The 25,540-nt window shown below is 33.9% G+C and overlaps 1 protein-coding gene across 1 annotated transcript; it reads left to right on the top strand.

The window, feature by feature from the left end:
* The first annotated feature begins 1,463 nt into the window (after positions 1-1,463).
* On the top strand, positions 1,464-24,727 carry LOC115450906 (acyl-CoA Delta(11) desaturase). The gene is made up of 5 exons (XM_030179071.2): positions 1,464-1,676; positions 17,098-17,321; positions 17,494-17,624; positions 22,631-22,839; positions 23,994-24,727. Exons 2-5 carry the CDS (start codon positions 17,102-17,104, stop codon positions 24,496-24,498), a joined length of 1,065 nt encoding a protein of 354 aa, XP_030034931.2. The 5' UTR covers positions 1,464-1,676; positions 17,098-17,101; the 3' UTR covers positions 24,499-24,727.
* The last annotated feature ends 813 nt before the right edge of the window (positions 24,728-25,540 follow it).

Raw genomic sequence — 25,540 nt, forward strand, 5'->3', positions numbered from 1 at the left:
AATAATCATTTCTACACAACACCAGTAATTCCTTAGCTAGCCCCCAAGAAGGGCAAATATTAAAATAAATAATAAAAAAATGATATGCTTCTCTATATAAGCACAGTACAATACTATCTTGCATTTACATACAACGCACGCTTAAAACTGAAGAAATTAATGCAAATTATACTCTTCGCTTTAAAAAATAACATTTACATCAATCATTACATTCTACATAATTTGCATCAATATCCTAACGTTCTTTTTTACAATGACTGATGATGACTAGTTAGATTTTCTGTTTTTGGAAATTTCGGTTCCGTTTTCAATATTACCATCAACAATATTTTGTCTCCGTATTACATCAGCATGGCTTGATAAATTAAAGTGATAGTGGCGCATCTCAGGATAGCTTAAGTGTCATTAGCAGACCGATAACTCAAAATATTTAGACTTTCATTGGGTGGCTGGAACATGGCGAGGTACCAAACGATAATGCTAGATTGGGGAGTAAGTGAATCTTAGCAACCTCACGAAAACCTAGATTGGTATTTCTCGATTGGTTTTTATACCGAGCGCCAAAACATCTGTGGAAATAACCTACAATGATTTTTATAATATTTTTAATATCGTAATGTGTAGGACAGTTGACTATTCTATAACTTAGATTACCAGTGCATCGAGCATTATCTCTGTAATATAATGATGACAAGTTAACCAATGACAATCTTTTTCCTATGATTGTTTGAGATTAATGCGAGCTTTTTTTCTTTGTTCGGTATTTACTGCAGTTGTATCGAAGCACAGATTTTATGTTTTTATTTGGCTGCTTATATTCTACGCGGCAATAGTTTCGTAAGCTTAGGCACAACAAGTAATTAATAGACTCCTTAGCCCTATATGAACTGATAAATTATACGACGTATTTAGTAACAACAAATGAACAAAATTGTTTTATTTCAAATAAAATAACATGAACAACCGAATAAATTTATAATTACAACACTAATATTAGAAGCTGATCCACCATAACATAGCGATTTATCCTCTATAATTTTCTTATCCCAATGAATAGTCAGAGCTACGAGTATCTCAAGTTAGAAACCACACTTTAACGACTCTGTCACAATTTTACTTTATTTAAATTAAATTCAATAGCTAAATTAATAATATATCGAATGTAAACCGATTAAAAATCAGGAGCATGCGAAAGTGAGGAATTTACTTATTGTACTCAGATTCACCGCTGATAAAATAAATAACTTACAAAGATTGTGAATCATAGCATTATCAGTCATTACCTATGTGGGTTAAAATAAAAATAAAACGCAATTTTCAAGTTCCATGTTCTAAGTAATGTAAGATTTTTCCACACAGCCTCATTCTTCCCTTTATATCATGTTAAGATTTATGCAACCTTATGTAATAAAATAGTTAACATTTTGTATTTTGTCCTCTAATTGACGGTGAGGTGACGCTAGCAGACAACGTGTTCGAGTCATGTATCGGGTGCGCCGGCGGTCCTAATGCGCGAACAATATCAAAGTCAAATGACGTTTGTATATAATGGGCTGTAAGGAAATTTGCGATCGCAGTCTTCCGCGACGGTTAAATTCGATCAGAACTGTTTTGTGACATTTAAATAAAGTTTTGTGAAATTCAGTGCATATCCAGAGCTCCTCATCGGGAGAAAGGTACTTTATTTATAATAATAATTAAGATTAACGCCTACATTTACTTTTTCTGCATAAAAAATGTTTTAATTTTAATACAATTTATTACGTGTTTTTTTAATTATCATTAAATCTGTATAATATTATTTTTATTTTTAATATTAATTTGGAATAATTTTATAAATAACGTAAGTAAATAGTTTATAGCCATTATAAATTCATTATTATTTCAAAATTAATATTTTGTTATTTGAATGTTAGGTACATTAATTAAATTTATACAAACATCCAAAGTTTTATTAAAATCGATTTTGATTTTGTTTGTAGATTACGAGACTTTATAATGTTGAGATTGTTCATAATAGAGTTAAAATATTCCTTAGTACTCATAAAAAAAAACAATAATATTATATAATTCATTCATAAATTATAATTTTTGATACAAAATAAACGTTAGAGTAATTATTAAATTTAAATATATCCTCAATGATTTTAAACCAACTAAGTATTATAATACAAAATGAAATAGGCACACATAGCCCGGTTTTACAACACCGACAACAAAAACAAACATTATTGCCAAATATCATTTTTTTATGAGCCGGTATTGATCTCGTCCCACGTTTCTACGGGATACCTACATACCTGCTGCTGCTATAAGATGGGCTTTCATCTCAGACATTTAAATACCATAAAAATATGCTTTATTGAACATAATATTATGCCCGATGGAGTAAGCGTCTTTGTAACTAGAAAAATCATGGCTCACCGAATTCGTAATAGAACCAATTATGACCTTAAGCATAAATAAGTGCCAATAGTAAAATCAGGCGAATAGATGGTAATAAGTATCATTAATTGATGTTCGAGGAATACTGTAACAAAACAGATATATTAGGCAGCCAATATTTTTTCCTGTTAGGTCTTAAGATTTAAATTCTGGCACAATCTAGTTTTACGAAAGTATACGTAAGATTGGATTAAAAGTGCGAAGGCAATCTAGTAAGTAACTTTCTATATTATTGTAGAATACCAGGTATTCGTACTTTGCCTTGATCTCGTCACAGTTAAAACATTACATAAAGCCGCAGTAACAAATACATTTTGATAGCCAACTATTAATTGAAAAATATATTAAAATAATATATATTATGACAGTAGGACGCCCTGCGGCTAAATGGGGTGAGGATCTGCGAAAGGTATCTGGTAAGAACTGGATGCGACAGGCCGAAGACAGCGAAAATGGCGCACATTGGAGGAGGCCTATGTAGATAGACAAAGATATAGGCTGATGATGATGATGGTGATGAAAGTTTTTGACGAATCCAACAATGAAACAATTGTTTAAGGACTTATCCGTCTGCTGAGCCTGAGTTCTTTAGACTAGTGATAATTATGTAATTTGTCTATGCGCACAATTAACTGCCGTCCGTTATCTAAAATTATCTACAATAATCAAATTTTAAGACACGGTTATAAAAACTACTCGAAATTTAAAAATAATGCTCCTTGATAACTATCAGCGACATCAGGATAATTTTTAATGTCCTTAAGTCTAGGATGTCGCAGATAGTTATCACATACCATGGTTTTTAAAGGATATGTTCGCTTTTTGAATGGGCGCTGGTTCTTTATTTACACAATTCACACTGACATCAAACTTATTGGATAATATTATAGTGACAGCAATATGGAACTTAGAATCAAAAGAATAATTTGAGACCCCTTCATTCATAAGAAAAATAAGAAAGAAGTGTCTTGGCAGAATAACACAAAAAATAATTTCATTGATTCGTCAAAAGAGGCAGAATGGTTTTTTTTTTTTACATAAATAGCTGTCAGTTTAATTTAATTTTGTCGGCTGTAAAATTAAATGATTAATTTCGATAAGCTCGTTTTTAAGAGTTCTATTCACATATGTATAAATTAACTTGGTTAAAACTTTTATCGAATAAAAATCTGTTTTTGGTCATTTTTAACGCAGTTTTTTGCTCGGATCCTAAAGGAACAATAGCGGTTGCCATATTTTTTTTCTGTTAAGTAAGTTTTTTATGTGTCTATATACGATTTTTTTTTTAAAATACAGTGTTTACATTTCTTACCAATTTTGTCTTAAAATTTACTATTGTAGGAAGTATAAAAAAACAATTTGAAGTTTTACAAGGTTATCTGTCTTATTATCTCAAAAAGATTCAGCTAGGTACGTAGCTATTCATAATTAATTTAAAAGTTGCAACACTCAACGAACGAGACGAAGCATCATGCTTCTGTATTAAAAGTAAAACAAATTAGAAACAAAAATAGGTAAATAATTTGTAATTTGTGCTAACAATCGCCTGTAGGCTATTCCAAATTTTAAAAAAAATGTTAATGCTAGTAATTCTGATATATATAAAGGCTTGAGAATTCCGTGTTAAATTATTCACCAATGTTCCTTGGTTTTTGTAGATAACGACATTTTAGCCAGAAGACGGCATAATACAGCACAGTATATTAAAACTTCAACGCATTATGTGGCTCCATTATAAAATAAATGACATTTAAAATATTACTCAAAGACATTAGCCAATTGTATTTTGCCCTAATTAAGGCAATGCTTTACACTTTTAAGTAATTGCTGATTAAGTAATCACACTATTCGTACTACTCCGGTTATTTTGCTCAAAATGCATTTTATGTTTCAATGAAATAAGGCCAATAGGCAACTCTAATAAATGTTCTTAATGGTAAATAAAGATTTAAAAGTACTTTAACTCAAAACACGGTCATGATAGTTGGAAATACGTATTTACAAAGTGAAGTCCTTCGAACTCATTAAAATGGAATTACAACTTTAATTATAATCCACCAACTTACGAAACCTATTGAACAAAGTTATTCAGACGTACTTTTATACAATCAGAGGAAGGAAACGGAACCATTTATGGTTTACAAAATTGTTCCAAAAAGGGATATAAATAAAAATCTTCGTCGTATTATGTTTATTTTTAAATTTATAATGGGCCATCTTAGAGAAGTGCGTGCTCAAAATGGCTCATTGTATTATTTCAGCTTAAATATCTTCATCATTCTTCTATCATCAAAAATTGTTTAGAAACACTATAACACACAAACAAAAATAATTCACATATTTAAAAAATGACAGGTATGTTTTATATGACATAATATTCGACAGCTAGAAATCGGATAAATATTCTGTCATTAATATTTTGTTTGATTAGGAAACTTATGTGTGATGAAAAGAACATGTCATCTGAGTACAGTAACATCGTGTGAAAATAAAACAAAAGGCAAAAAACAACAAAAATTACTTATAATAATTAATTTTCGAATCTAATTAGGTATGTAGATAGGCAATAGAAAAAACAAAGCAAGCAAAAATTACCACAATGGCTGTGCGATCAGAACCATTCGTAGATGTAGTTTTATGGTACCAGACACATAAAGCTATATAGCTCTATGTATTATATAATTTAAAATAGATTAATAACGCTTTAGTAAGTGTTTTGAAAACTGGAATAATATGAATCGGGCAATGTTCGGTCATAGTACCTTATGATACATTTTCAAGCCATTACGTTGGATCAGTATCGTGATTAATAAAGCTTAAAATATTATACCATTTATGCAATGAATGTTTGTTACCAGCATATTTTTATTTAAATTTTACTTTTGAATAATTTTATTGTATAATTCAGCTTTGGAACCGCATCCTCGTGGTCCCTCTCAACACATATCGAACCCAAAAGTCCAGAAGTCTTTACTTATTTACTTGTAACACACGACCTAATTGCAGAACGGATTGCCGGTAATTTACGCACTATATAATTCAACGCCAAGGATCCTAAATAATGGACATAATTATGCCGATCATAGGACTATGGTACAACCACATGTTACATATTTTTGATAGAATATAATATGCAACGGAGTCGCTTGAACAAAGATAAAAATATACTCCTTCAAAATACCGGTTTTTACCGGTAATTTATATTTAAAGGAAATAATTGAAATCAATTATTTCCTTTAAATATAAATTTGAAGGTGATATTTTTTTTTAAGTCTTTCAGGATACTACTAACATTTATGTAAAATATGTGCAACATGGTCATATCAGTTGATCGTGTTGATTTACAAGTTTGTTTTTTTTCACTGTTGAAGGAACCGTAGTAATCCGAGTTTTTTGATATTAATTTCAACTTGATACCTCTACGCGTTCCTGAGAAAAAGGGTCTTGACAAACAGACTAACAACAAAGTAATCCTATAAGAATCCCTTCTAAGGTACGGAACCCTAAAAAGTAAACCGCCATCAAAAAGCACAGCAAAAAAAAAATAAAATTATTGTTAACTTTGTTTATATACTGATTAGCGATTTGTTTTTTGGTGAGTAATTAACTAAAATTGTTCGCAAAGTTAAATAAATTTCTTAAAAATATACGATAACAATGTAAAACTATTTATATTAGTTAAAATACTGTTTATAAAGTAGTGTCCTGTGTTTACCGCCTTAATCTGGAGACTGCAGTAATATTATGGGGTGTGGGTTGATTCTGTGTTCAATTCCCAGTTCCAGCCACCCTTCTTTATTTCTCCAATTAGTAGTTAATTTATTCTCAGAGTGGATGAAAAGATGCCGGTCGTGAAAAACTAAATGAAGTATATTGAACATAAGTAATCTATAATATAAAAATGAATCGCCGAATGTCTTGCTAACATTCGGAACCGATTTTGCATTTTTTTTTATTTATTAATATTCCTTGAAATACGAGAATGGTTCTTACAGAGAGAAAAATGTTAAAAAATCCTGAAAAAGGCTAAAAATAACACTTTTCTATATTCCCAAATCTATATATATAAAAATGAATCCCTATTTCCCTTGGTCACGCCATCACGCGTGAACGGCTGGACCGATTTCATTTTTTTTTTTTTTCGTTGTGTTTGTTATTGTCAGAAGAAGAATCTTATGAAAAAAAAATTTAAGGAAGTTGAGCGGAGCGTTTCAAAGTCTTAGGAAAATTAAGTTAATCAATTGGGTGATGTTAGACGGAACAATGGAAAGAATTTTAAGTGTTTTGTAATTTTTTTTTGACATAATGTAATTGTTAACTTATCAACTTCCTTTTTTCTTTTTTTTATCTTAATAGCTGACCCGGTCCCGAATACACGGTAACGAAGTTCGCTGGGGCCGCGAGTTAATAAAATAGAAATAATTTTTCAAAACAAACATATTTTAGATTATTTAGTTAAACAAGTATCATAATATTATCATGTAAGGAGTTTGTGTGTGTTTTTATAACTAAGTCTAAAGTTGTATTTATTATTTTGGAGTCATTGAACGGTTAATAAAAATATCTCTGATTGCATACATTGCTTGTTATAAATATTATTAATAACCAATAGTCTATATCATTGCTTGCAATCACGATAAGCACGTAGTCACTGCATAAACACGCGTGCAATTGTTTTTGTTGTAAGTAATATTTACTTGTGTGATGCAATTCCATATATGTTGTACAGATCATAATTTAATCAAAATATTGGTAAAAGATAACACGTAATCGTTTAAGTTATTACACAATTAATTGTTGTTGTGAAGAAATTATAAGTGACAAATTAATTATAAAAGTAGAAATACCTTCATTAATTTACTATTGGAAAAACACATAGATAATGTAGAGTCGTTATAGATACAGAGATTATAATCAGTTCTGCCGAACTAATTATGATAACTGATACATGCAAAACACGAACTAGCGAACAATATTTTATTTTTTTAACATAATCATAATATCATTAAATTCATAACAAAAATGTCTGTCGCATACACATCACGACATAAGTTATGTCCGATGTGGCCGCATATGTTAATGACAAATGTATGTTGTATTATTTAACAAATATTACCTTATACTTACAATAATTACATTATTGTTGAGACAGTCTTTGATAATTCATTGAAAATAATATGGAGGAGACTGTCAAAACACGCTTGATATTCGTTGGCACAGCGAGGTCTGTCCATATGTAAATACAGTGGCTCGAACTATCACCCCGTAAGCGACTGCGTGCAAATTATTGTCTCATCTTTACTGTTGATTGTGAACAGCATCCGATCACGCGACTCGACGTAATTACCATATTAACTATATGTAGACGCTACGTACGTGTCAAATTTGTTGCCAAAACAGAGAACATAACACAAAATGCGATCATCTGAGACTTTCTGTTTTTTACGGTCATAAATAAATAAAATGTCTACTATCTCCGTATCACGTTCACGGTTAAAATTACGATTCAATGACAAAATAGAAGTTTTTGAGAATTTGCAACAACGTCAAGGCTTTTGTTGGACATAAGTTTTTTGTTGCTAAACTAGAGTTGATTAAAAACGCGTAATCGTAATTTTGTTACGATGAGAAGCATACACTATCTGCCATCGCCGACGCGCTTGAGACATATGTCTTAGGATTTGAAAATATATTTAACGCTCAAGTAAATCTATCACTTTATACCTTTCATTTGATCCCCCACTGTAATAGGGTGTTTGACAATTTTTTTAAATGTATGTACTACGATAGAGGACTATTCACTTATAGCATGAATTATATTTTTATTGTTATAATATGCTCAATTTTCTTTGTCATTTATAATTTCGCGCTAAAACGCGTTGTCACGTGACGTTATCCCTGTGTGATGTCATCGCTCATATACAAACATTCGTGACAGTTGTGGCACCTAACCTGCACCTTACAACAAAACAAATTATCTACGATTTATATCTGCGCCTTTAGGTAAAAACTCAACACCACATAATTCCGATAAATTGTTCATTCATGTGCTAAAATCAAAAAATTTAAGAAAGAAGTGGTGGACTTTAGCACGACGAGATCAAAAAAATACGTCGGATAAATCGACGATTTATTTTTGTGAAGTTCATTTCAATGGAAGTTTATAGTTGTATATTATGCTATAAATGTTGTTGTCACCTTAAAAATAATGTTTTAATATAAGTAAACTATGGTTTTTGTAACCTCAGTTTTTTAAAAGTCATGAGTGCTTGCCATCTGCTGTTCTATGTGTCATGCAATCGTTACTATATATTTATTGTATGGAACGATGAAATGTTTATGAGAGATGACGTCACTAGGAATGGCGGCCGGCATCGCGTCGTTTTAGGCCGCGAGGGATACAGATTAAAAAATCAAAATTTTAATGACGTATATAAAACATTTACAATACGTTTAAAACAAAAAAAATCTATTTGATAACTTTTGTCGCCCACTATTCTTTCTCCTGGAACAGTTTTATATTTTTTGGTTACACCAGTCAAACACCCTATTGGAATTTTATTGAAATATATTTCGTAAGGTTCCGTTGGGTACTAGTCTAATTTTGGCGGAATCTGAATCAATAACGAAATTAAAATAGCACTTAGGCATATATTGAACGCTCAGTATGCAAAATGAATGGCTGGAAACGTCGACCAGTACAGAAATACATTTTATGGTAAATTGACATTCATTCACTCACATGAATGATGACTAAAGTAATAAAATAGTTACCTTGACTTTCGATGTAACGATTATATCATTTTTTAGTCAACAATGGAAACATTAAAACTAATAAGCTCAATTTTATCTACTTAGATATAATAAACCCCACTTTAAAAAATCATTTACCTATGTTGTCATGAAATTGCTGAATTACGCAAGTTGAGTGTGCATTGTCATTAATATGCTCGTAATATAAAATATTTTACAATAATACTTACGATTAATATTTCAGATGGTTTAAAGGAGGTCATAATAAAAGTTACTAAAATATAATTCGAGCAAAATATTATGAAACATAGAATTAATTATAACCAATAGCTATAGCATTATTATCTGCGGCCCTTTCACAGCGGTGACTTGCAAACGAATTCACAGCTCGCGAATCGCTGGAAAATCGCAGCGAACATGCTGTTGGCGCTCAACGCGTTTTCGTTGATGCTTGCAAATATCAAGGCAAAATTTTAAGAATTACACCCTACAGAAAATTATTTAATATTATTAGAACTAAAAACTATTTAAACGGATTTTATCGCGGTTTTTTATATTATTATTTTCTCCCGACGTTTCGAAGACTTTGCAGCCTTCATGGTCACGGGGGGGACTGAGGTGTTGTTCATCCGTAAAGTCAAAGTTACAATATCTACCTACATTTTTCAAATATACAACTTTTAAAAAATTTTATCTGTTGACGGTCCGATCTACGCAGAATGAGCTCACAGTGTCTTGAGGTCTGGCAGCCGGTCTTTTGGGATCCGATTTAATTAAATGTAGAACAGGATCCCAGGCTTGTGCAAGCTTCCAACCATCTTCCCTATTGAAATTTGGGTGTTTTTAATGTCAATAGCCTCGCGAATCATCCTAGGTAGGAATCGGTGTTCTTTGGCAAGGATTTGTGGCTTGTCTAATCGCAAATAATGATTGGAGCCTCCTTCAGAATGTTCAGCGACTGCAGACTTCGTAGAGCGTCGGTGTTTCACGTCAGCTATATGTTCTTTTACGCGGGTCCCTATATTTCTTTTTGTTTGTCCTATATAAGAGAGGCCACAGTTGCAGTCTATCTTGTATACACCCGGTTCTTGCAGAGGTATATGGCACTTGACAGGTGGTAAAATTGACTAATCTTCTTAGGCGGCTTGAAATAGGTTTTATTGAAGCACGCTTCAGAATGTAGCCAATCTTGTCGGTGACTCCTCTCACATATGGTAGTACAACCGGAACACGTTCAACTGTGGCTGGTTTCACTCGGTCTCTGTGACGGCGGCGTGGAATTTGGAGCTTGTTGTCTCGCAGTACTTGCTTGACATGTTGTAGCTCAGCGGCCAGGTGTTTCTCATCACAGATTCCTCGTGCTCTCTGAAACAATGATTTGCCCACGGTAGCTAACTGTTTTGGATGGTGGTGAGATTCACCGTTCAGATATTTATCAGTATGGGTCTGTTTCCGATACACAGTATGACTTAAGGTCTGATCAGGATTACGAATGACTAAAACATCCAAGAAAGCAAGAGATTTGTTGTGTTCTAACTCCATAGTGAATTGGATTTTATTATTGATGGAGTTAAGGTGATTTAAAAATGCAGATACTTTGTCCGATGGTAAAATTGTGAAAGTATCATCTACGTACCGTTTGTAAAACCTTGGAGAGACCGGTGATGTTGTCAGGGCTGTCTCCTCGAAGTCCTCCATGAATATATCGGCGACTACCGGAGATACAGGGGAGCCCATCGCTACACCCTCTACTTGTACATAGAACTGATCATTCCACAACATATAGCCAGATGTAAGGCAGTGTTGGAGTAGTTCTGCATATTCCACAGGTATGTTATTATCTACTAACTTCTTAGACACAATTTTGATGCAATCTTGTAATGGTAAGCTCGTGAAGAGAGACTGGACATCAAAACTGACCATTGTTTCATTGTCAGCTAACTGTAGGTGTTTAATGTCGCTGACAAATTGGTATGAATCCTTCACAGATGCTCTAGTGTTTCCTCTGAGGGGTGAAAGCACTTTTGCTACGTGCTGAGCCAATCTGTAGGTTGGTGTGTCGATCTGACTCACAATGGGACGTAGTGGAGCATTTGACTTGTGTATTTTCGGCAGTCCATACAGTTTAGGCGGTTTTGCACACGAAGGAACGAGTAAGTTTACGTCGAGATTTAATTTATCGGAGTAATTTTTATTAAAGTGCTAGTAGCCTTCAATATCTTGTTAGTCGGGTCTGATTTGACTATTCTATACGTGCTTCCATCCGATAAAAGTTGTTCCATTTTATGATTGTAGTCTGACGTATCCATTACTACTGTCGCATTCCCTTTATCTGCACGGAGAATGGTAAGGTCTTTCCTTGATCGCAAGTTCTTCAAAGCGATATATTGATGTTTTGGAAGATTTGGTTTCGGCATTTTCTTTTGACGCAAAATTGACGAAATGTCTTGGCGTATTGCCTCCGAATCTTCCTTTTTTATATTATTCATGAAAAGACTGTTCTCAACATTGCAAATAATGTCTTCATACGGCATCCTTCGTGGTGTAACAGCAAAATTTAAGCCTTTGGATAAAACCTGAATTGTGTTTTCGTCCAATGTTTGTTTTGACAGATTTATCACTGCGCGTTGTTCATGGTTGGCGCAGGAGTGTATGTTATCTATGGTCGCGCGCGTTCCATTCCTACACTCGGTGTTCTTAATATTTTTGGCATTTAATTTTGATGTTAGTTTATTATATTTTATTATGTGTTTATTTTTGCATTCATTATATTTAGAAGTTTCGCGCTTATTTAAGATATCTATGCAATTTTTAAAATCAAATGCTGATAACTCTGTCTTTAGTTCATTGGATAAAATCTCAACACAATTATTTATGTAATGAAGGTCGGATCGTGTTTCATGTATGGTAGCTCGTAACAGTTTTATACTCGCCTGGTTTAGAATTTTAGCGCTCCCTCGTATGTTTTTCTTAGGTGATAGCTTTACACACGTAGGGATGAGATTGTGGTCACGACATCTCTTCAAGAAATTCAATGATGTGCTGAATCTTGCGCGCTTGGTTTTCAAATTCTCCAACCGGCGTATTTTGTTGGCAAGTTCCAGTCCGTACTGGTTTGCATAATGATTTCTTATGTTTACGCGAATGTTAGACATTGAAATAAAACTAAAAACTATTTAAACGGATTTTATCGCGGTTTTTTATATTATTATTTTCTCCCGACGTTTCGAAGACTTTGCAGCCTTCATGGTTACGGGGGACTGAGGTGTTGTTCATCCGTAAAGTCAAAGTTACAATATCTACCTACATTTTTCAAATATACAACTTTTAAAAATTTTATCTGTTGACGGTCCGATCTACGCAGAATGAGCTCACAGTGTCTTGAGGTCTGGCAGCCGGTCTTTTGGGATCCGATTTAATTAAATGTAGAACAGGATCCCAGGCTTGTGCAAGCTTCCAACCATCTTCCCTATTGAAATTTGGGTGTTTGTTAATTTCAATAGCCTCGCGAATCATCCTAGGTAGGAATCGGTGTTCTTTGGCAAGGATTTGTGGCTTGTCTAATCGCAAATAATGATTGGAGCCTCCTTCAGAATGTTCAGCGACTGCAGACTTCGTAGAGCGTCGGTGTTTCACGTCAGCTATATGTTCTTTTACGCGGGTCCCTATATTTCTTTTTGTTTGTCCTATATAAGAGATTGAAGAGATGTCGTGACCACAATCTCATCCCTACGTGTGTAAAGCTATCACCTAAGAAAAACATACGAGGGAGCGCTAAAATTCTAAACCAGGCGAGTATAAAACTGTTACGAGCTACCATACATGAAACACGATCCGACCTTCATTACATAAATAATTGTGTTGAGATTTTATCCAATGAACTAAAGACAGAGTTATCAGCATTTGATTTTAAAAATTGCATAGATATCTTAAATAAGCGCGAAACTTCTAAATATAATGAATGCAAAAATAAACACATAATAAAATATAATAAACTAACATCAAAATTAAATGCCAAAAATATTAAGAACACCGAGTGTAGGAATGGAACGCGCGCGACCATAGATAACATACACTCCTGCGCCAACCATGAACAACGCGCAGTGATAAATCTGTCAAAACAAACATTGGACGAAAACACAATTCAGGTTTTATCCAAAGGCTTAAATTTTGCTGTTACACCACGAAGGATGCCGTATGAAGACATTATTTGCAATGTTGAGAACAGTCTTTTCATGAATAATATAAAAAGGAAGATTCGAGGCAATACGCCAAGACATTTCGTCAATTTTGCGTCAAAAGAAAATGCCGAAACCAAATCTTCCAAAACATCAATATATCGCTTTGAAGAACTTGCGATCAAGGAAAGACCTTACCATTCTCCGTGCAGATAAAGGGAATGCGACAGTAGTAATGGATACGTCAGACTACAATCATAAAATGGAACAACTTTTATCGGATGGAAGCACGTATAGAATAGTCAAATCAGACCCGACTAACAAGATATTGAAGGCTACTAGCACTTTAATAAAAATTACTCCGATAAATTAAATCTCGACGTAAACTTACTCGTTCCTTCGTGTGCAAAACCGCCTAAACTGTATGGACTGCCGAAAATACACAAGTCAAATGCTCCACTACGTCCCATTGTGAGTCAGATCGACACACCAACCTACAGATTGGCTCAGCACGTAGCAAAAGTGCTTTCACCCCTCAGAGGAAACACTAGAGCATCTGTGAAGGATTCATACCAATTTGTCAGCGACATTAAACACCTACAGTTAGCTGACAATGAAACAATGGTCAGTTTTGATGTCCAGTCTCTCTTCACGAGCTTACCATTACAAGATTGCATCAAAATTGTGTCTAAGAAGTTAGTAGATAATAACATACCTGTGGAATATAGCAGAACTACTCCAACACTGCCTTACATCTGGCTATATGTTGTGGAATGATCAGTTCTATGTACAAGTAGAGGGTGTAGCGATGGGCTCCCTGTATCTCCGGTAGTCGCCGATATATTCATGGAGGACTTCGAGGAGACAGCCCTGACAACATCACCGGTCTCTCCAAGGTTTTACAAACGGTACGTAGATGATACTTTCACAATTTTACCATCGGACAAAGTATCTGCATTTTAAATCACCTTAACTCCATCAATAATAAAATCCAATTCACTATGGAGTTAGAACACAACAAATCTCTTGCTTTCTTGGATGTTTTAGTCATTCGTAATCCTGATCAGACCTTAAGTCATACTGTGTATCGGAAACAGACCCATACTGATAAATATCTGAACGGTGAATCTCACCACCATCCAAAACAGTTAGCTACCGTGGGCAAATCATTGTTTCAGAGAGCACGAGGAATCTGTGACGAGAAACACCTGGCCGCTGAGCTACAACATGTCAAGCAAGTACTGCGAGACAACAAGCTCCAAATTCCACGCCGCCGTCACAGAGACCGAGTGAAACCAGCCACAGTTGAACGTGTTCCGGTTGTACTACCATATGTGAGAGGAGTCACCGACAAGATTGGCTACATTCTGAAGCCGTGCTTCAATAAAACCTATTTCAAGCCGCCTAAGAAGATTAGTCAATTTTACCACCTGTCAAGTGCCATATACCTCTGCAAGAACCGGGTGTATACAAGATAGACTGCAACTGTGGCCTCTTATATAGGACAAACAAAAGAAATATAGGGACCCGCGTAAAAGAACATATAGCTGACGTGAAACACCGACGCTCTACGAAGTCTGCAGTCGCTGAACATTCTGAAGGAGGCTCCAATCATTATTTGCGATTAGACAAGCCACAAATCCTTGCCAAAGAACACCGATTCCTACCTAGGATGATTCGCGAGGCTATTGAAATTAAAAACACCCAAATTTCAATAGGGAAGATGGTTGGAAGCTTGCACAAGCCTGGGATCCTGTTCTACATTTAATTAAATCGGATCCCAAAAGACCGGCTGCCAGACCTCAAGACACTGTGAGCTCATTCTGCGTAGATCGGACCGTCAACAGATAAAATTTTTAAAAGTTGTATATTTGAAAAATGTTGGTAGATATTGTAACTTTGACTTTACGGATGAACAACACCTCAGTCCCCCGTGACCATGAAGGCTGCAAAGTCTTCGAAACGTCGGGAGAAAATAATAATATAAAAAACCGCGATAAAATCCGTTTAAATAGTTTTTAGTTTTATTTCAATGTCTAACATTCGCGTAAACATAAGAAATCATTAATATTATTAGTTTTATCTGAATAAAATCCCCATATGAATATGTGGTATGGTAAGGTACTATTTTGCACAAGAATGTACGAAATGACGTCGATAGACCTATTCGTGCCGAAGACACACGCGGAGTGTTTAGTGCGCACTCATAGCGAATTTCTGCTGAGCTCGCAGCACTCTGTTTCGCTATGAAATTGCTCACAATTTGCCAGGCTGTGAAGTCAATCAACAAGAAAATGAATTCCAGATTAATAAGAAATATTTACACACAACGCAATATGAATTCGATATATTTTCGGAACAATGCCATACCCAAAATAAACATTGACGGAAACTGGAACCGGTAACTCTTAAATGGTAATTCGTATTCCTGTGTATTTTAGATTTCGTACCACATTTTTGTACAAGACAAGAGACCGTGGTGAATAACATTCGTGGCTAAATAAAAAACCTGACCGCAATTGACGTTTGGTGAATAGATCGCCTCTTTATAAGTTGAATAAAATTATCCGATTGAAAGCATGTAAATATTTATTACGGTTTTAAAATTTCTGCTATCAATCTTAAATCTAAAAAATTAGTTTTTATAGGTTGAAATTCGATAAATATTCCGTGACTAAGACAAATGATGATAAGAACTTAATAAAATAATAGGTACTGTGAATAAAACCTAATTATCGTAATTTTGTAAGCTTGGACATTATAATTTATATTGTATCAAAAGTAAGGCGTGAAAAATGGAACGAATACTTTTACTAACAAAATATAATTTTTATTCACGGTCAATCAATGTATTATACTACAATTAATGTATTGTAGGTACCCAACTATAACACTGAAAATATCTAAAATACAAGACTATATTTATTTTAATAATTACAGGTCAAGTAAAAACATTTTTTTATGAATGTATATTTCTTGATACTTTTATGGAATAGGTACATAGAGTGATCAAGAGACCCAGTCATGTGACGTAGATAATGAGAGAGATTCTTAAATTTTGGAAACACAAACACGTAATTTTGTATCGCCAATAACTCAAAAGTTCAAAGCGTTTTACCCATAGATTTCTTCCATTTATTTCCCATGGGAGCTAGCTAATCACCGGGATAACAATATTCAACTTTTTTGTCCGGGACATGGTCTATCCGAGTGCCACGTATTATCTAATCCCGTTCAGCTGTATGTTCACTTAAATATTTTTTTCGAGGGCTAGATATATATTTAAGAAAATAATTTTAATCTAAGAACTTATATTAAATTCTTTATATTCAAGTATACGTACATAATGTTTTTTTTAACGTTATGCGTTTACACATTTTACACAGATTATTATTGTAAGACTTCCAATTTTATTATCTCATAAATAATTATATAAATTTAACTTGCAAACTAGTTGGACAATCAGGAAAAAGCCAACATAAAACGCTTCACTGCAACCATGTCGACTTATTAATTTTCAGTACATTGCGAACAACGTGCATAGGTAGTAATTTAAACGTATTCAACTTTACTTCATAACTCGATTGCCTTGACGTGTATAAGTGGAGCGCTAATCATTAAATTTTCTATTTTACTTTGCGAAAGAAGCGAAAATGTATTCACATATTAACATAATCTAAGAAGTTAGTAGTTAGTAATTTTGTGGTATTTTCATTTGCAGCAAAATGCCGCCGCAAGGTCAACAAGCGGGCTCATGGGTCCTATACGAAACCGATACGGTGAATAATGACAGTGATGCGCCGGTGCTGGTCCCGCCATCTGCTGAGAAGAGGGTATGGAAAATTGTCTGGAGGAACGTCATTCTGTTCGTCTTGCTTCACATCGGAGGCGTGTATGGAGCGTACCTGTTTTTGACAAAAGCCATGTGGACTACATGCTTGTTCGGTAATTTATTTTTTCACTAGCATATTAAATGATGATAAAAACTCAACAGTAATTGATGCTCCCTTTGAGTGCTCCACAACACCCACCCTCCCTTCGGATCGGAGCTATTTCATCACATGAATATTAATTTAATTGTGTTCAAGTTAATTAGCGATGATTGATCTCGTTACAGCTGTGTTCCTTTACCTATGCTCCGGACTGGGCATCACTGCCGGTGCTCACAGGTTGTGGGCGCATAAATCCTACAAAGCGCGCTTGCCTCTGAGACTTCTGCTGACTCTATTCAACACGCTGGCTTTCCAGGTAAGGGATTTTAATCAAATCTACTTAAGACTTTAGCAAGGATTAGATCTATCGGTTCCTTAGCGCAAGTCGGCTGTGGATAGGAAACCCTTAATGCGATTTCCAGTTTGTGGAAACAATTGTAATTCTTTGTTTTTTTTCGACGTTAGAGATTTAAATAACTTATTTAAAGAACAAAGAAGTTCAGCACTAGCTTTGTGAACTTTAAAACATTAATCAAATGCAAATATAACAATAATGAGCGGCGATAGCCTAGTTGGGTGTGGAACGGACTGCCGAGACGAATGTCCGCAGGTTCAAATCCCCAAGGGCACACACCTCTGACTTTTCTAAAAAATCATTGTGTGTATTCTTTGTGAATTTATCGTTCGCTTTAACGGTGAAGGAAAACATCGTGAGGAAACCTGCACATCTGAGAAGTTCTGTATAGGAATTTCGAAGGTGTGTGAAGTCTACCAATCCGCACTAGGCCAGCGTGGTGGACTAAGGCCTAATCCCTCTTAGTAGTAGAGAAGGCCCGTGCTCAGCAGTGGGCAAGTATATAATACAGAGCTGATATTATTATTATTAAATATAACAATCTTGCAATTGTAAAAATACTGTATTTTATTAATTTTCAAAATATACGTGTACTCCGCATAGGTTTGTGGCACTGCGGTATAAATAATCCGAAGCCATACAATGCAGGATTTTATACGTGACATTTTTAAAAGTAATAAGTAGTACAAGCATACATTTTAAATCTAAGACTCAAAACTTAAGCCACATATTGATATTCAAGCAAACTATATTTCATGCTGAGTATTTAATTACGTACAGTCCGATAATTACCAAAAACAATATAATATCTGCTAAATTTCTGTCGCTTCTGCATTAGTAAGAATGATTCCTGTGTATAGTGAAATCGTTACCAATTACATAGATATGTGAATGTTATTATCTTTCAGAATCCACGTTGTTTTGGTAGCGTTTGTATTTCACCATATGATTAATTATAAAATTATCACTATTTTTGCCAATTTTAGCTCAGATTAAGATAATTCTTGACGTCATTTCATAAATCTGTAAATTAAGTCATATCAAATTTTTGTTCATGATTGTTATATTATGGGCATTGATTGGCATGGATTGTTATATTTATTTATTAATTATAAATAAATAAACTTGCACAGTGCCATTTTTACATTGCGTTAATAAATGCAACCATATACTCGTCTTTACTTTTGCGCCAAAAAAACGGTTAAACGCTTTTGATTTTTTTATCACTGTGTAGTTAAATGAGAATGCGGTGTGTGGATGTTTTCTTTGCAAAGTCTGATGTTGCTACCCCGACGAAGTCTTTTAGACTTGTAGTAGTGGCTTTACGGCGTGTAAAATTAAAATAAGTTTTCATTGATATTTATTTTATTCAAAACTTATACTTTTTCTACCTCTACGTCTTGAGCAACTTATTGTAAATTTATTTTGTTGTGAATATGTCGTTTAGGTGGAATTATTCATATTTAAATTAAGATACTTTTCCACCAGCGCGACGTCTATGTGAACTTTTCACAATGTATATTCAATGAAATGAAATGAAATGAAATGATTTATTTGAATCGGTAAAATGTTATACATTATTTAGATTCCGTCAACATTAACTCTACCACCAGTTCGGAAAGCAGTTATCACCAGAGAAGATCAGGCAAGAAACTCTGGTGTTGCTCTTTTCAAAATCAGTTTAAGGTGAAAACTACAATAATAAGGAGAGGAGAAAAAAAATACAATTGTTTTTTTTTATTGTTGTTTAGAGCAGTTCATTTATATGCTCGTAAAATAAGAAGTAAATTAATTTACATTTTATACGAGTGCACAACCCTCTCAGGAATAATGATTTTTTTCTTTATTATGCTCATAATTATTACCTCTTAGCAACCCTAGCAATTAGAAATAGTAAGCGAAATGGGCAGAACAGTTCACGAGTATGACGCATGTGCCAGCCATCGGCCTCCTCAACCATATTGTAAGGAAGTGGCCGACCTGTCACACGACGCCGCCGCAGGTACAGACAGTTAGAGAGTATTTCATACCCAAGCCGCCTACAGTTACATTACGAATAAAAAGAAAAAAAAATATCAAGTGACATGATTCCAAAGAAAATCACACAAAAATGCCTAGTCCCAGGCATTTATATCCTCTAGATATTCTGATTATAAAAAAGGATACAGTAACCCTTAAAAGACTTGATCTTTGAAGTCTTGTTTTGCGATTAACTAAATTATTTTTGTTCGTAGTATTTAAACTATGGATATCGCTAACTTTTGGAAAGAAACTTCAAACTTTTCAATAAATAATACTACAAATTTAATCATGAGTCAATATGAAAGTTCTTCTTATCGCAAAGTCCAACTAAAGATATCGATAGAAAATAGTTGATGAGTTTATAGTTTATCAGCGCTGATAGTCTGCTGTCTGGGCCACGTGTGTGCATACGTGATAAACAGTTTATCTTGCATGGGTCATGCGTTAACACGTGCAACGACCGCAAAAAACGAAACCTCGTTAACATCTGTTATCTAATTATCAACACAATTACCCTTACTCTTGAATATATATTAATTACCTAATTATCTTCCAAGATAACTAAAGTTTTATACAACATCTTATTGTGATAAAACTCCTTTTTTTCAATCTCTAACAAAGCACTTAGTATTTTTTATTCTGTTTTTGTAATCCCATCACAAAATCGGTTTTGATGAGGGATTAGAGTTTTAAAAGTTATGGAAAGTTTCTAGACTTTACATCAATTTATTTCAATTTATTTACTCGCTGTTTATTAGTAATTGCATAATAATTATTTAAAAATTCTACACGTGCCAGTATTCTCGTTCGCAAATTTGGATTCAGAAGTACTGTTGGTAATGTACAATTATGCGACGTGTATCGATGTCAATTCATATAATTAAAGTTATTGTGGACAGCTTACAGCATTAATAATCATATTCAATTTGAAAACAGCACTCGTCTCATTACGGACTTATTAGCATTCATTGATTTTGTAACCAATCCTCGTACATTATTGAGGACTAGCTTCCGCTCGCAGCTTCGCCCGCGTGGATTTCGGACTTCAAAAATGGAGCCGGTCGCGAACGTTCGAGAATGTTCGTTTTACGAAGCTACTCGCTAGGTGATTCGCTAGCCTCTAGGTGCCAAGCAAGCCGCCTACCTGTGCGTTCGCGACCTTATATATATACAAAAATAATCCTTATAGCATGATTCAGTATTCACGCATGATGGCTTATTATTAGCGTATTTCATGTATAACTTTGGTATTTCTATACCGATTTCTATGATTCTTTTTTATGGAATATTTAATAATGTTAACTTTTTTAATTAGGGATGACTAAGAGTGTTATAAACGTAAGAGTAGACAAATATAATGAGAAAACTTCGAACTGCTAAGCTATCGGGAGTTACACGTGTTATTGTGAGTCAACCATAAAAGATAGACACATGCTGTCATGGGATATTTTTTACATAATTTTAAGGAGAACATTTCCGTCATACATGATTTCTGTGTAGCTTTAACCATTAAGCTTGCACACGCGACGGAAGCTTAAAAATGGAGTAACTTCTCCCGTTTTCACAACATTTCCCTTCACTGCTCTGCTCCTATTAATTGTAGCGTGATGAAAAGTATACTATAACCAGCACAGGAGTATGACAAATAATTGTACCAAGTTTCGTTAAAATCCGTCGAGTAGTTTTTGTTTCTATAACGGTTATACAGACAGACAGACAGACAGACAAAAATTTTACTAATTGCATTTTTGGCATCAGTATCGATCCCTAATCACCCCCTGATAGTTATTTTGGAAATATATTTCATGTACAGAATTGACCTCTCTACAGATTTATTATAAGTATAGATTACCGCTTCTACTAAATAAAAAACTTACCACTTATTTCTATTAATAAAAGTGTTAACAGTAATCGCAGAACAACAAAACAACCATTTCTTGCAGTTAACATTAAACAGCCTCTATAGTACATACATCTAGTAATTTATAAAATCTTTCACATTGACTCCTTTGGTAATTTAGGTAATCTCACAAGTTTTATAAGTGTTTCAAGTTTATAGCATTTACATATTATTTTATTTTTAGATTAGGTAAATTTTTGTGGTAGTTAAAATAGAAGTATTCACCTTTGGCCTCACAATAGACATTGACTGTTAACAATGCCTTTAGAGATGCAAATGAAATTATAATTACTGTCAGACCATACAACCACGTCATACTTTTTTATGTAATTTTGAAATAAAATAAACACTCTCCAACACGTCGTAAAAATATAAGTATTTTACAAATAAAATATTTTAAATTCACATAAATTTACCCTAGTCGTACGATTTGATGATAAAAACTGACTCCGAATAGTGTCATGTTTAAAGAACGACAAAGGCATTTAAAGTTTTTTGAAAGGCATTTACAAACACGAAGTATGAACCAACTAACCAGCATAAAAACATAATGGGTATCACTGCATTTAACGCACTGCGAAAAATAATTCAAAGAGTTCTAAGTGTATATAATACCGTTTAATGTCTTCCATATAATAGAATCGTAAATAGATACTTTGTATTAAAGGTTGTCACTTAATCCTTATAAATATTATTTATTCTCTTATGAAAATGAACTATTTTTGTTGTTGATTCTTTTCATAATATATAGTATGATAAAATCTTTAAAATAATATGGACGAATCTAAACAATGTATTTTTGTGGTATTCTTTATTTGTTCCAATAAAAAATATTTGCATTTTTTTTTGATTTCTCATTAGTGACATCACAATAGATACGAAAACAATTATCATGCGTTTTATATCTAGAAATACCTAATAAATACATTTTGTACAATTTACACGAAGACACAGCTGACAACAATATTCTTTTAGTGATATTATACAGGCTACCATAATGTCCTTGGATTTTAAACAAAAAGTCTGAATCAATATTATATTCCAGGACGCAGTATTGGACTGGGCTCGTGATCACCGCATGCACCACAAATACTCGGAGACAGACGCCGACCCTCACAACGCGACTCGTGGAAGCTTTTTCTTTTCTCACGTCGGATGGCTCCTCGTTAGAAAACACCCCGAGATCAAGGCCAAAGGACACACCATTGACATGAGCGACCTTTGGGCCGACCCCATACTGCGCTTCCAGAAGAAGTGAGTATAAAGATTTATGTGAATATTACACTTTAAAATGAGACTAATTTAACGCCAATGGTTTGCTGCAATGCTTTCGATTCCGGATTCAAAATTAAATAAAATCGCTACGAAAAATAACTTTTATTTCGAAGAAAATAATATTTTATTTATAGTTGGATTTTTAAACCTAGCTATAATGCATTGAACATTTGTTAACGATTCACTCGTCTTCAATTATTGGTTCGGTACAGGGCTAAACAAGAGAGTAACTGTCTTTTGAAACAGGCAATATGTTTTTAAAGGACACTGACCATGTGATCTAATGCAAGATAACAGAGAACATGCGTTTATATTAAATGCTATCACATAAAGATGATACAGAGTATGCAATGAACCTGGCACACTTTAAACAGACAACAAATAATATTAAGAATTTAGATCTGATTTATATTATGCACCATAATAACATGATAATAACATAATATTCTACGTGTTTTAGTTTATTGTTGTATAGACCTGAATCTAGATATTCCGAAAACATTACATAATACGGAAAAGTTTAACAACGCTTAAATTATTATATGTAACAATTTGATCGGAGCAAGATAGATATCTAGGTATTGTTGAAAAACATTAGTAGCGCGGATTTATGAAATAAAATGACATAGCTTAGACATACATACGCCTGATAAAAACTCCAGTAGGCAGTTTGCGCATTATTTGAGCCTGTATGAATAAGAGTCAGAGTATATGTAACTAACTATCCACATAAAAGTCACATGTTTATGGTTACATGGTCAGTTTTATGTCTAAAATGTTTCAGCTGGTCAGTATTTGGGAGGAAAACCAACCATTTGGCCTGAACGTATATGTGTCCTTAGAAGTCCTCTGAAAAGGTTTAAACGCTTCCAAAGTGGTCAAGTCGGAATCAAAGTCCGCAACCACTACAACTATACATACTAGATGTTAAAGTCACCGACACTGTTTTAAAATTATAGACAAGTATACATAAATAAATTTTACGTAAGAGATAATGATAATTAAGACTACAAAATCGATGATAAGATTTTACAAGCCACTCATAAATTATCATACAAAAATATTTTTTTCTCCCTAAATATAAAAAAAAAACTATTATACTTTTAGTTATACCCAGCAAAATTAATTTTCAGGTACTACTTAGCCCTGATGCCTCTGATTTGCTTCATCCTGCCCTCGTACATCCCTACTCTATGGGGAGAATCAGCCTGGAACGCATATTGGGTGTGCGCTATTTTCCGCTACGTTTATGTACTCAACGTCACTTGGCTCGTCAACTCGGCAGCTCACAAGTGGGGCAGCAAACCCTACGACAAGAACATCAACCCAGTGGAAACTAAACCTGTCTCACTGGTGGTTCTCGGAGAAGGATTCCACAACTACCACCATACATTCCCGTGGGACTACAAAACCGCTGAACTGGGCGACTACTCTCTAAACTTCAGCAAGCTGTTTATCGACTTCATGGCATCGATCGGATGGGCGTATGACCTTAAAACCGTGTCTGCTGAGGTTGTTGAAAAACGAGTCAAGAGGACTGGTGATGGAAGCCACCACGTCTGGGGATGGGACGATAAAGACGTGCCCTCCGAAGAGAAGAAAGAAGCAACGATCATTAATCCCGACAAAATTCACTAGTGAGAATCTATTTATTAACACGTTTAAGCCTAAGATCTAAATGTATTGTTAAACCAATTGTGAAGGAATTGTGATAAAAGTAGACGTAAATATTAATTATTTATTACTATTTATATTTCACTGCAGTTGATTTTGTAGTGGTTGTTAAAAGACTTTACCTGTTAAATTTAAGTAACTTTAAAATATGGTGCCCATTGTTTAAATTATAATATAATTTTATTATAATTGACAAATTAGTTTTATTTAAAAAAATATTTTATTATGTTTTCAAACCACATAACTCAATTAATGTTATCAGACACATTAACATTATAGCAGAAATTTTAAATAGAAAAAATCACTAAGTGAAACACTACATTGCATACAAATACACGTTAAAATAAAACAGAATTCCGTTAAACAGGTAACTAAGGTTTTTTACATGAAAATCGGATTTTCGAACCTCACGTGCTATACTTTACTCCTCTAACAAAACATAAACTCTGGAAACCATTGACCTATAACTATATTTTAAAATTATTACACTAACTGCGAGGAGTCTTACGGGATCCTTAACATCTATACCAAGAAGACTTAATTAGGAATTCTAAACAATACAACAACTAAACTGCCCACGTCGTATTTCAATATTTTACTCGATAATAAAATTATAATGAACGTTCTGTTTCTTCGCGTAAGTGAAACATTATTATTTGGCTGTTATTAGCATAATGCGTGGACAAAATATTATCTTGACAAATATAATCTATGTTAAGTGAAATTATTATACCTAGATTTACCTGCATATTCTCTCGTTTATTGAAATCATGTAAGTTTAATAATTCCACAATGTTACCAAAATTACATTGACCACGTCTTAAAAAAGTGCACTGCAGTTGATAAAGTCCATAGCAACATATTATCTGCTCTTTCTGCCTGTATCCATAACTTGTGTATTATTAAACAACTAGTTAACCCGACAGACGTTGTCCCGTCTTAACTGTGAATTTGCTGCGCGCATTCTGTCAATCGTTGACATTTATGTATTTCAAACAATGGACCG

The sequence above is a fragment of the Manduca sexta genome, chromosome 24, assembly GCF_014839805.1.
Source record: "Manduca sexta isolate Smith_Timp_Sample1 chromosome 24, JHU_Msex_v1.0, whole genome shotgun sequence".
Taxonomy (NCBI): Eukaryota; Metazoa; Arthropoda; class Insecta; order Lepidoptera; family Sphingidae; genus Manduca; species Manduca sexta.

Coding starts and splice junctions, on each gene's coding strand:
- LOC115450906 (XM_030179071.2), top strand. CDS start 17,102: ATGCCGCCGCAAGGTCAACAAGCGGGCTCATGGGTCCTATACGAAACC. Junction 17,322..17,493: donor GTGGACTACATGCTTGTTCG/GTAATTTATTTT, acceptor ATCTCGTTACAG/CTGTGTTCCTTTACCTATGC. Junction 22,840..23,993: donor ATACTGCGCTTCCAGAAGAA/GTGAGTATAAAG, acceptor ATTAATTTTCAG/GTACTACTTAGCCCTGATGC.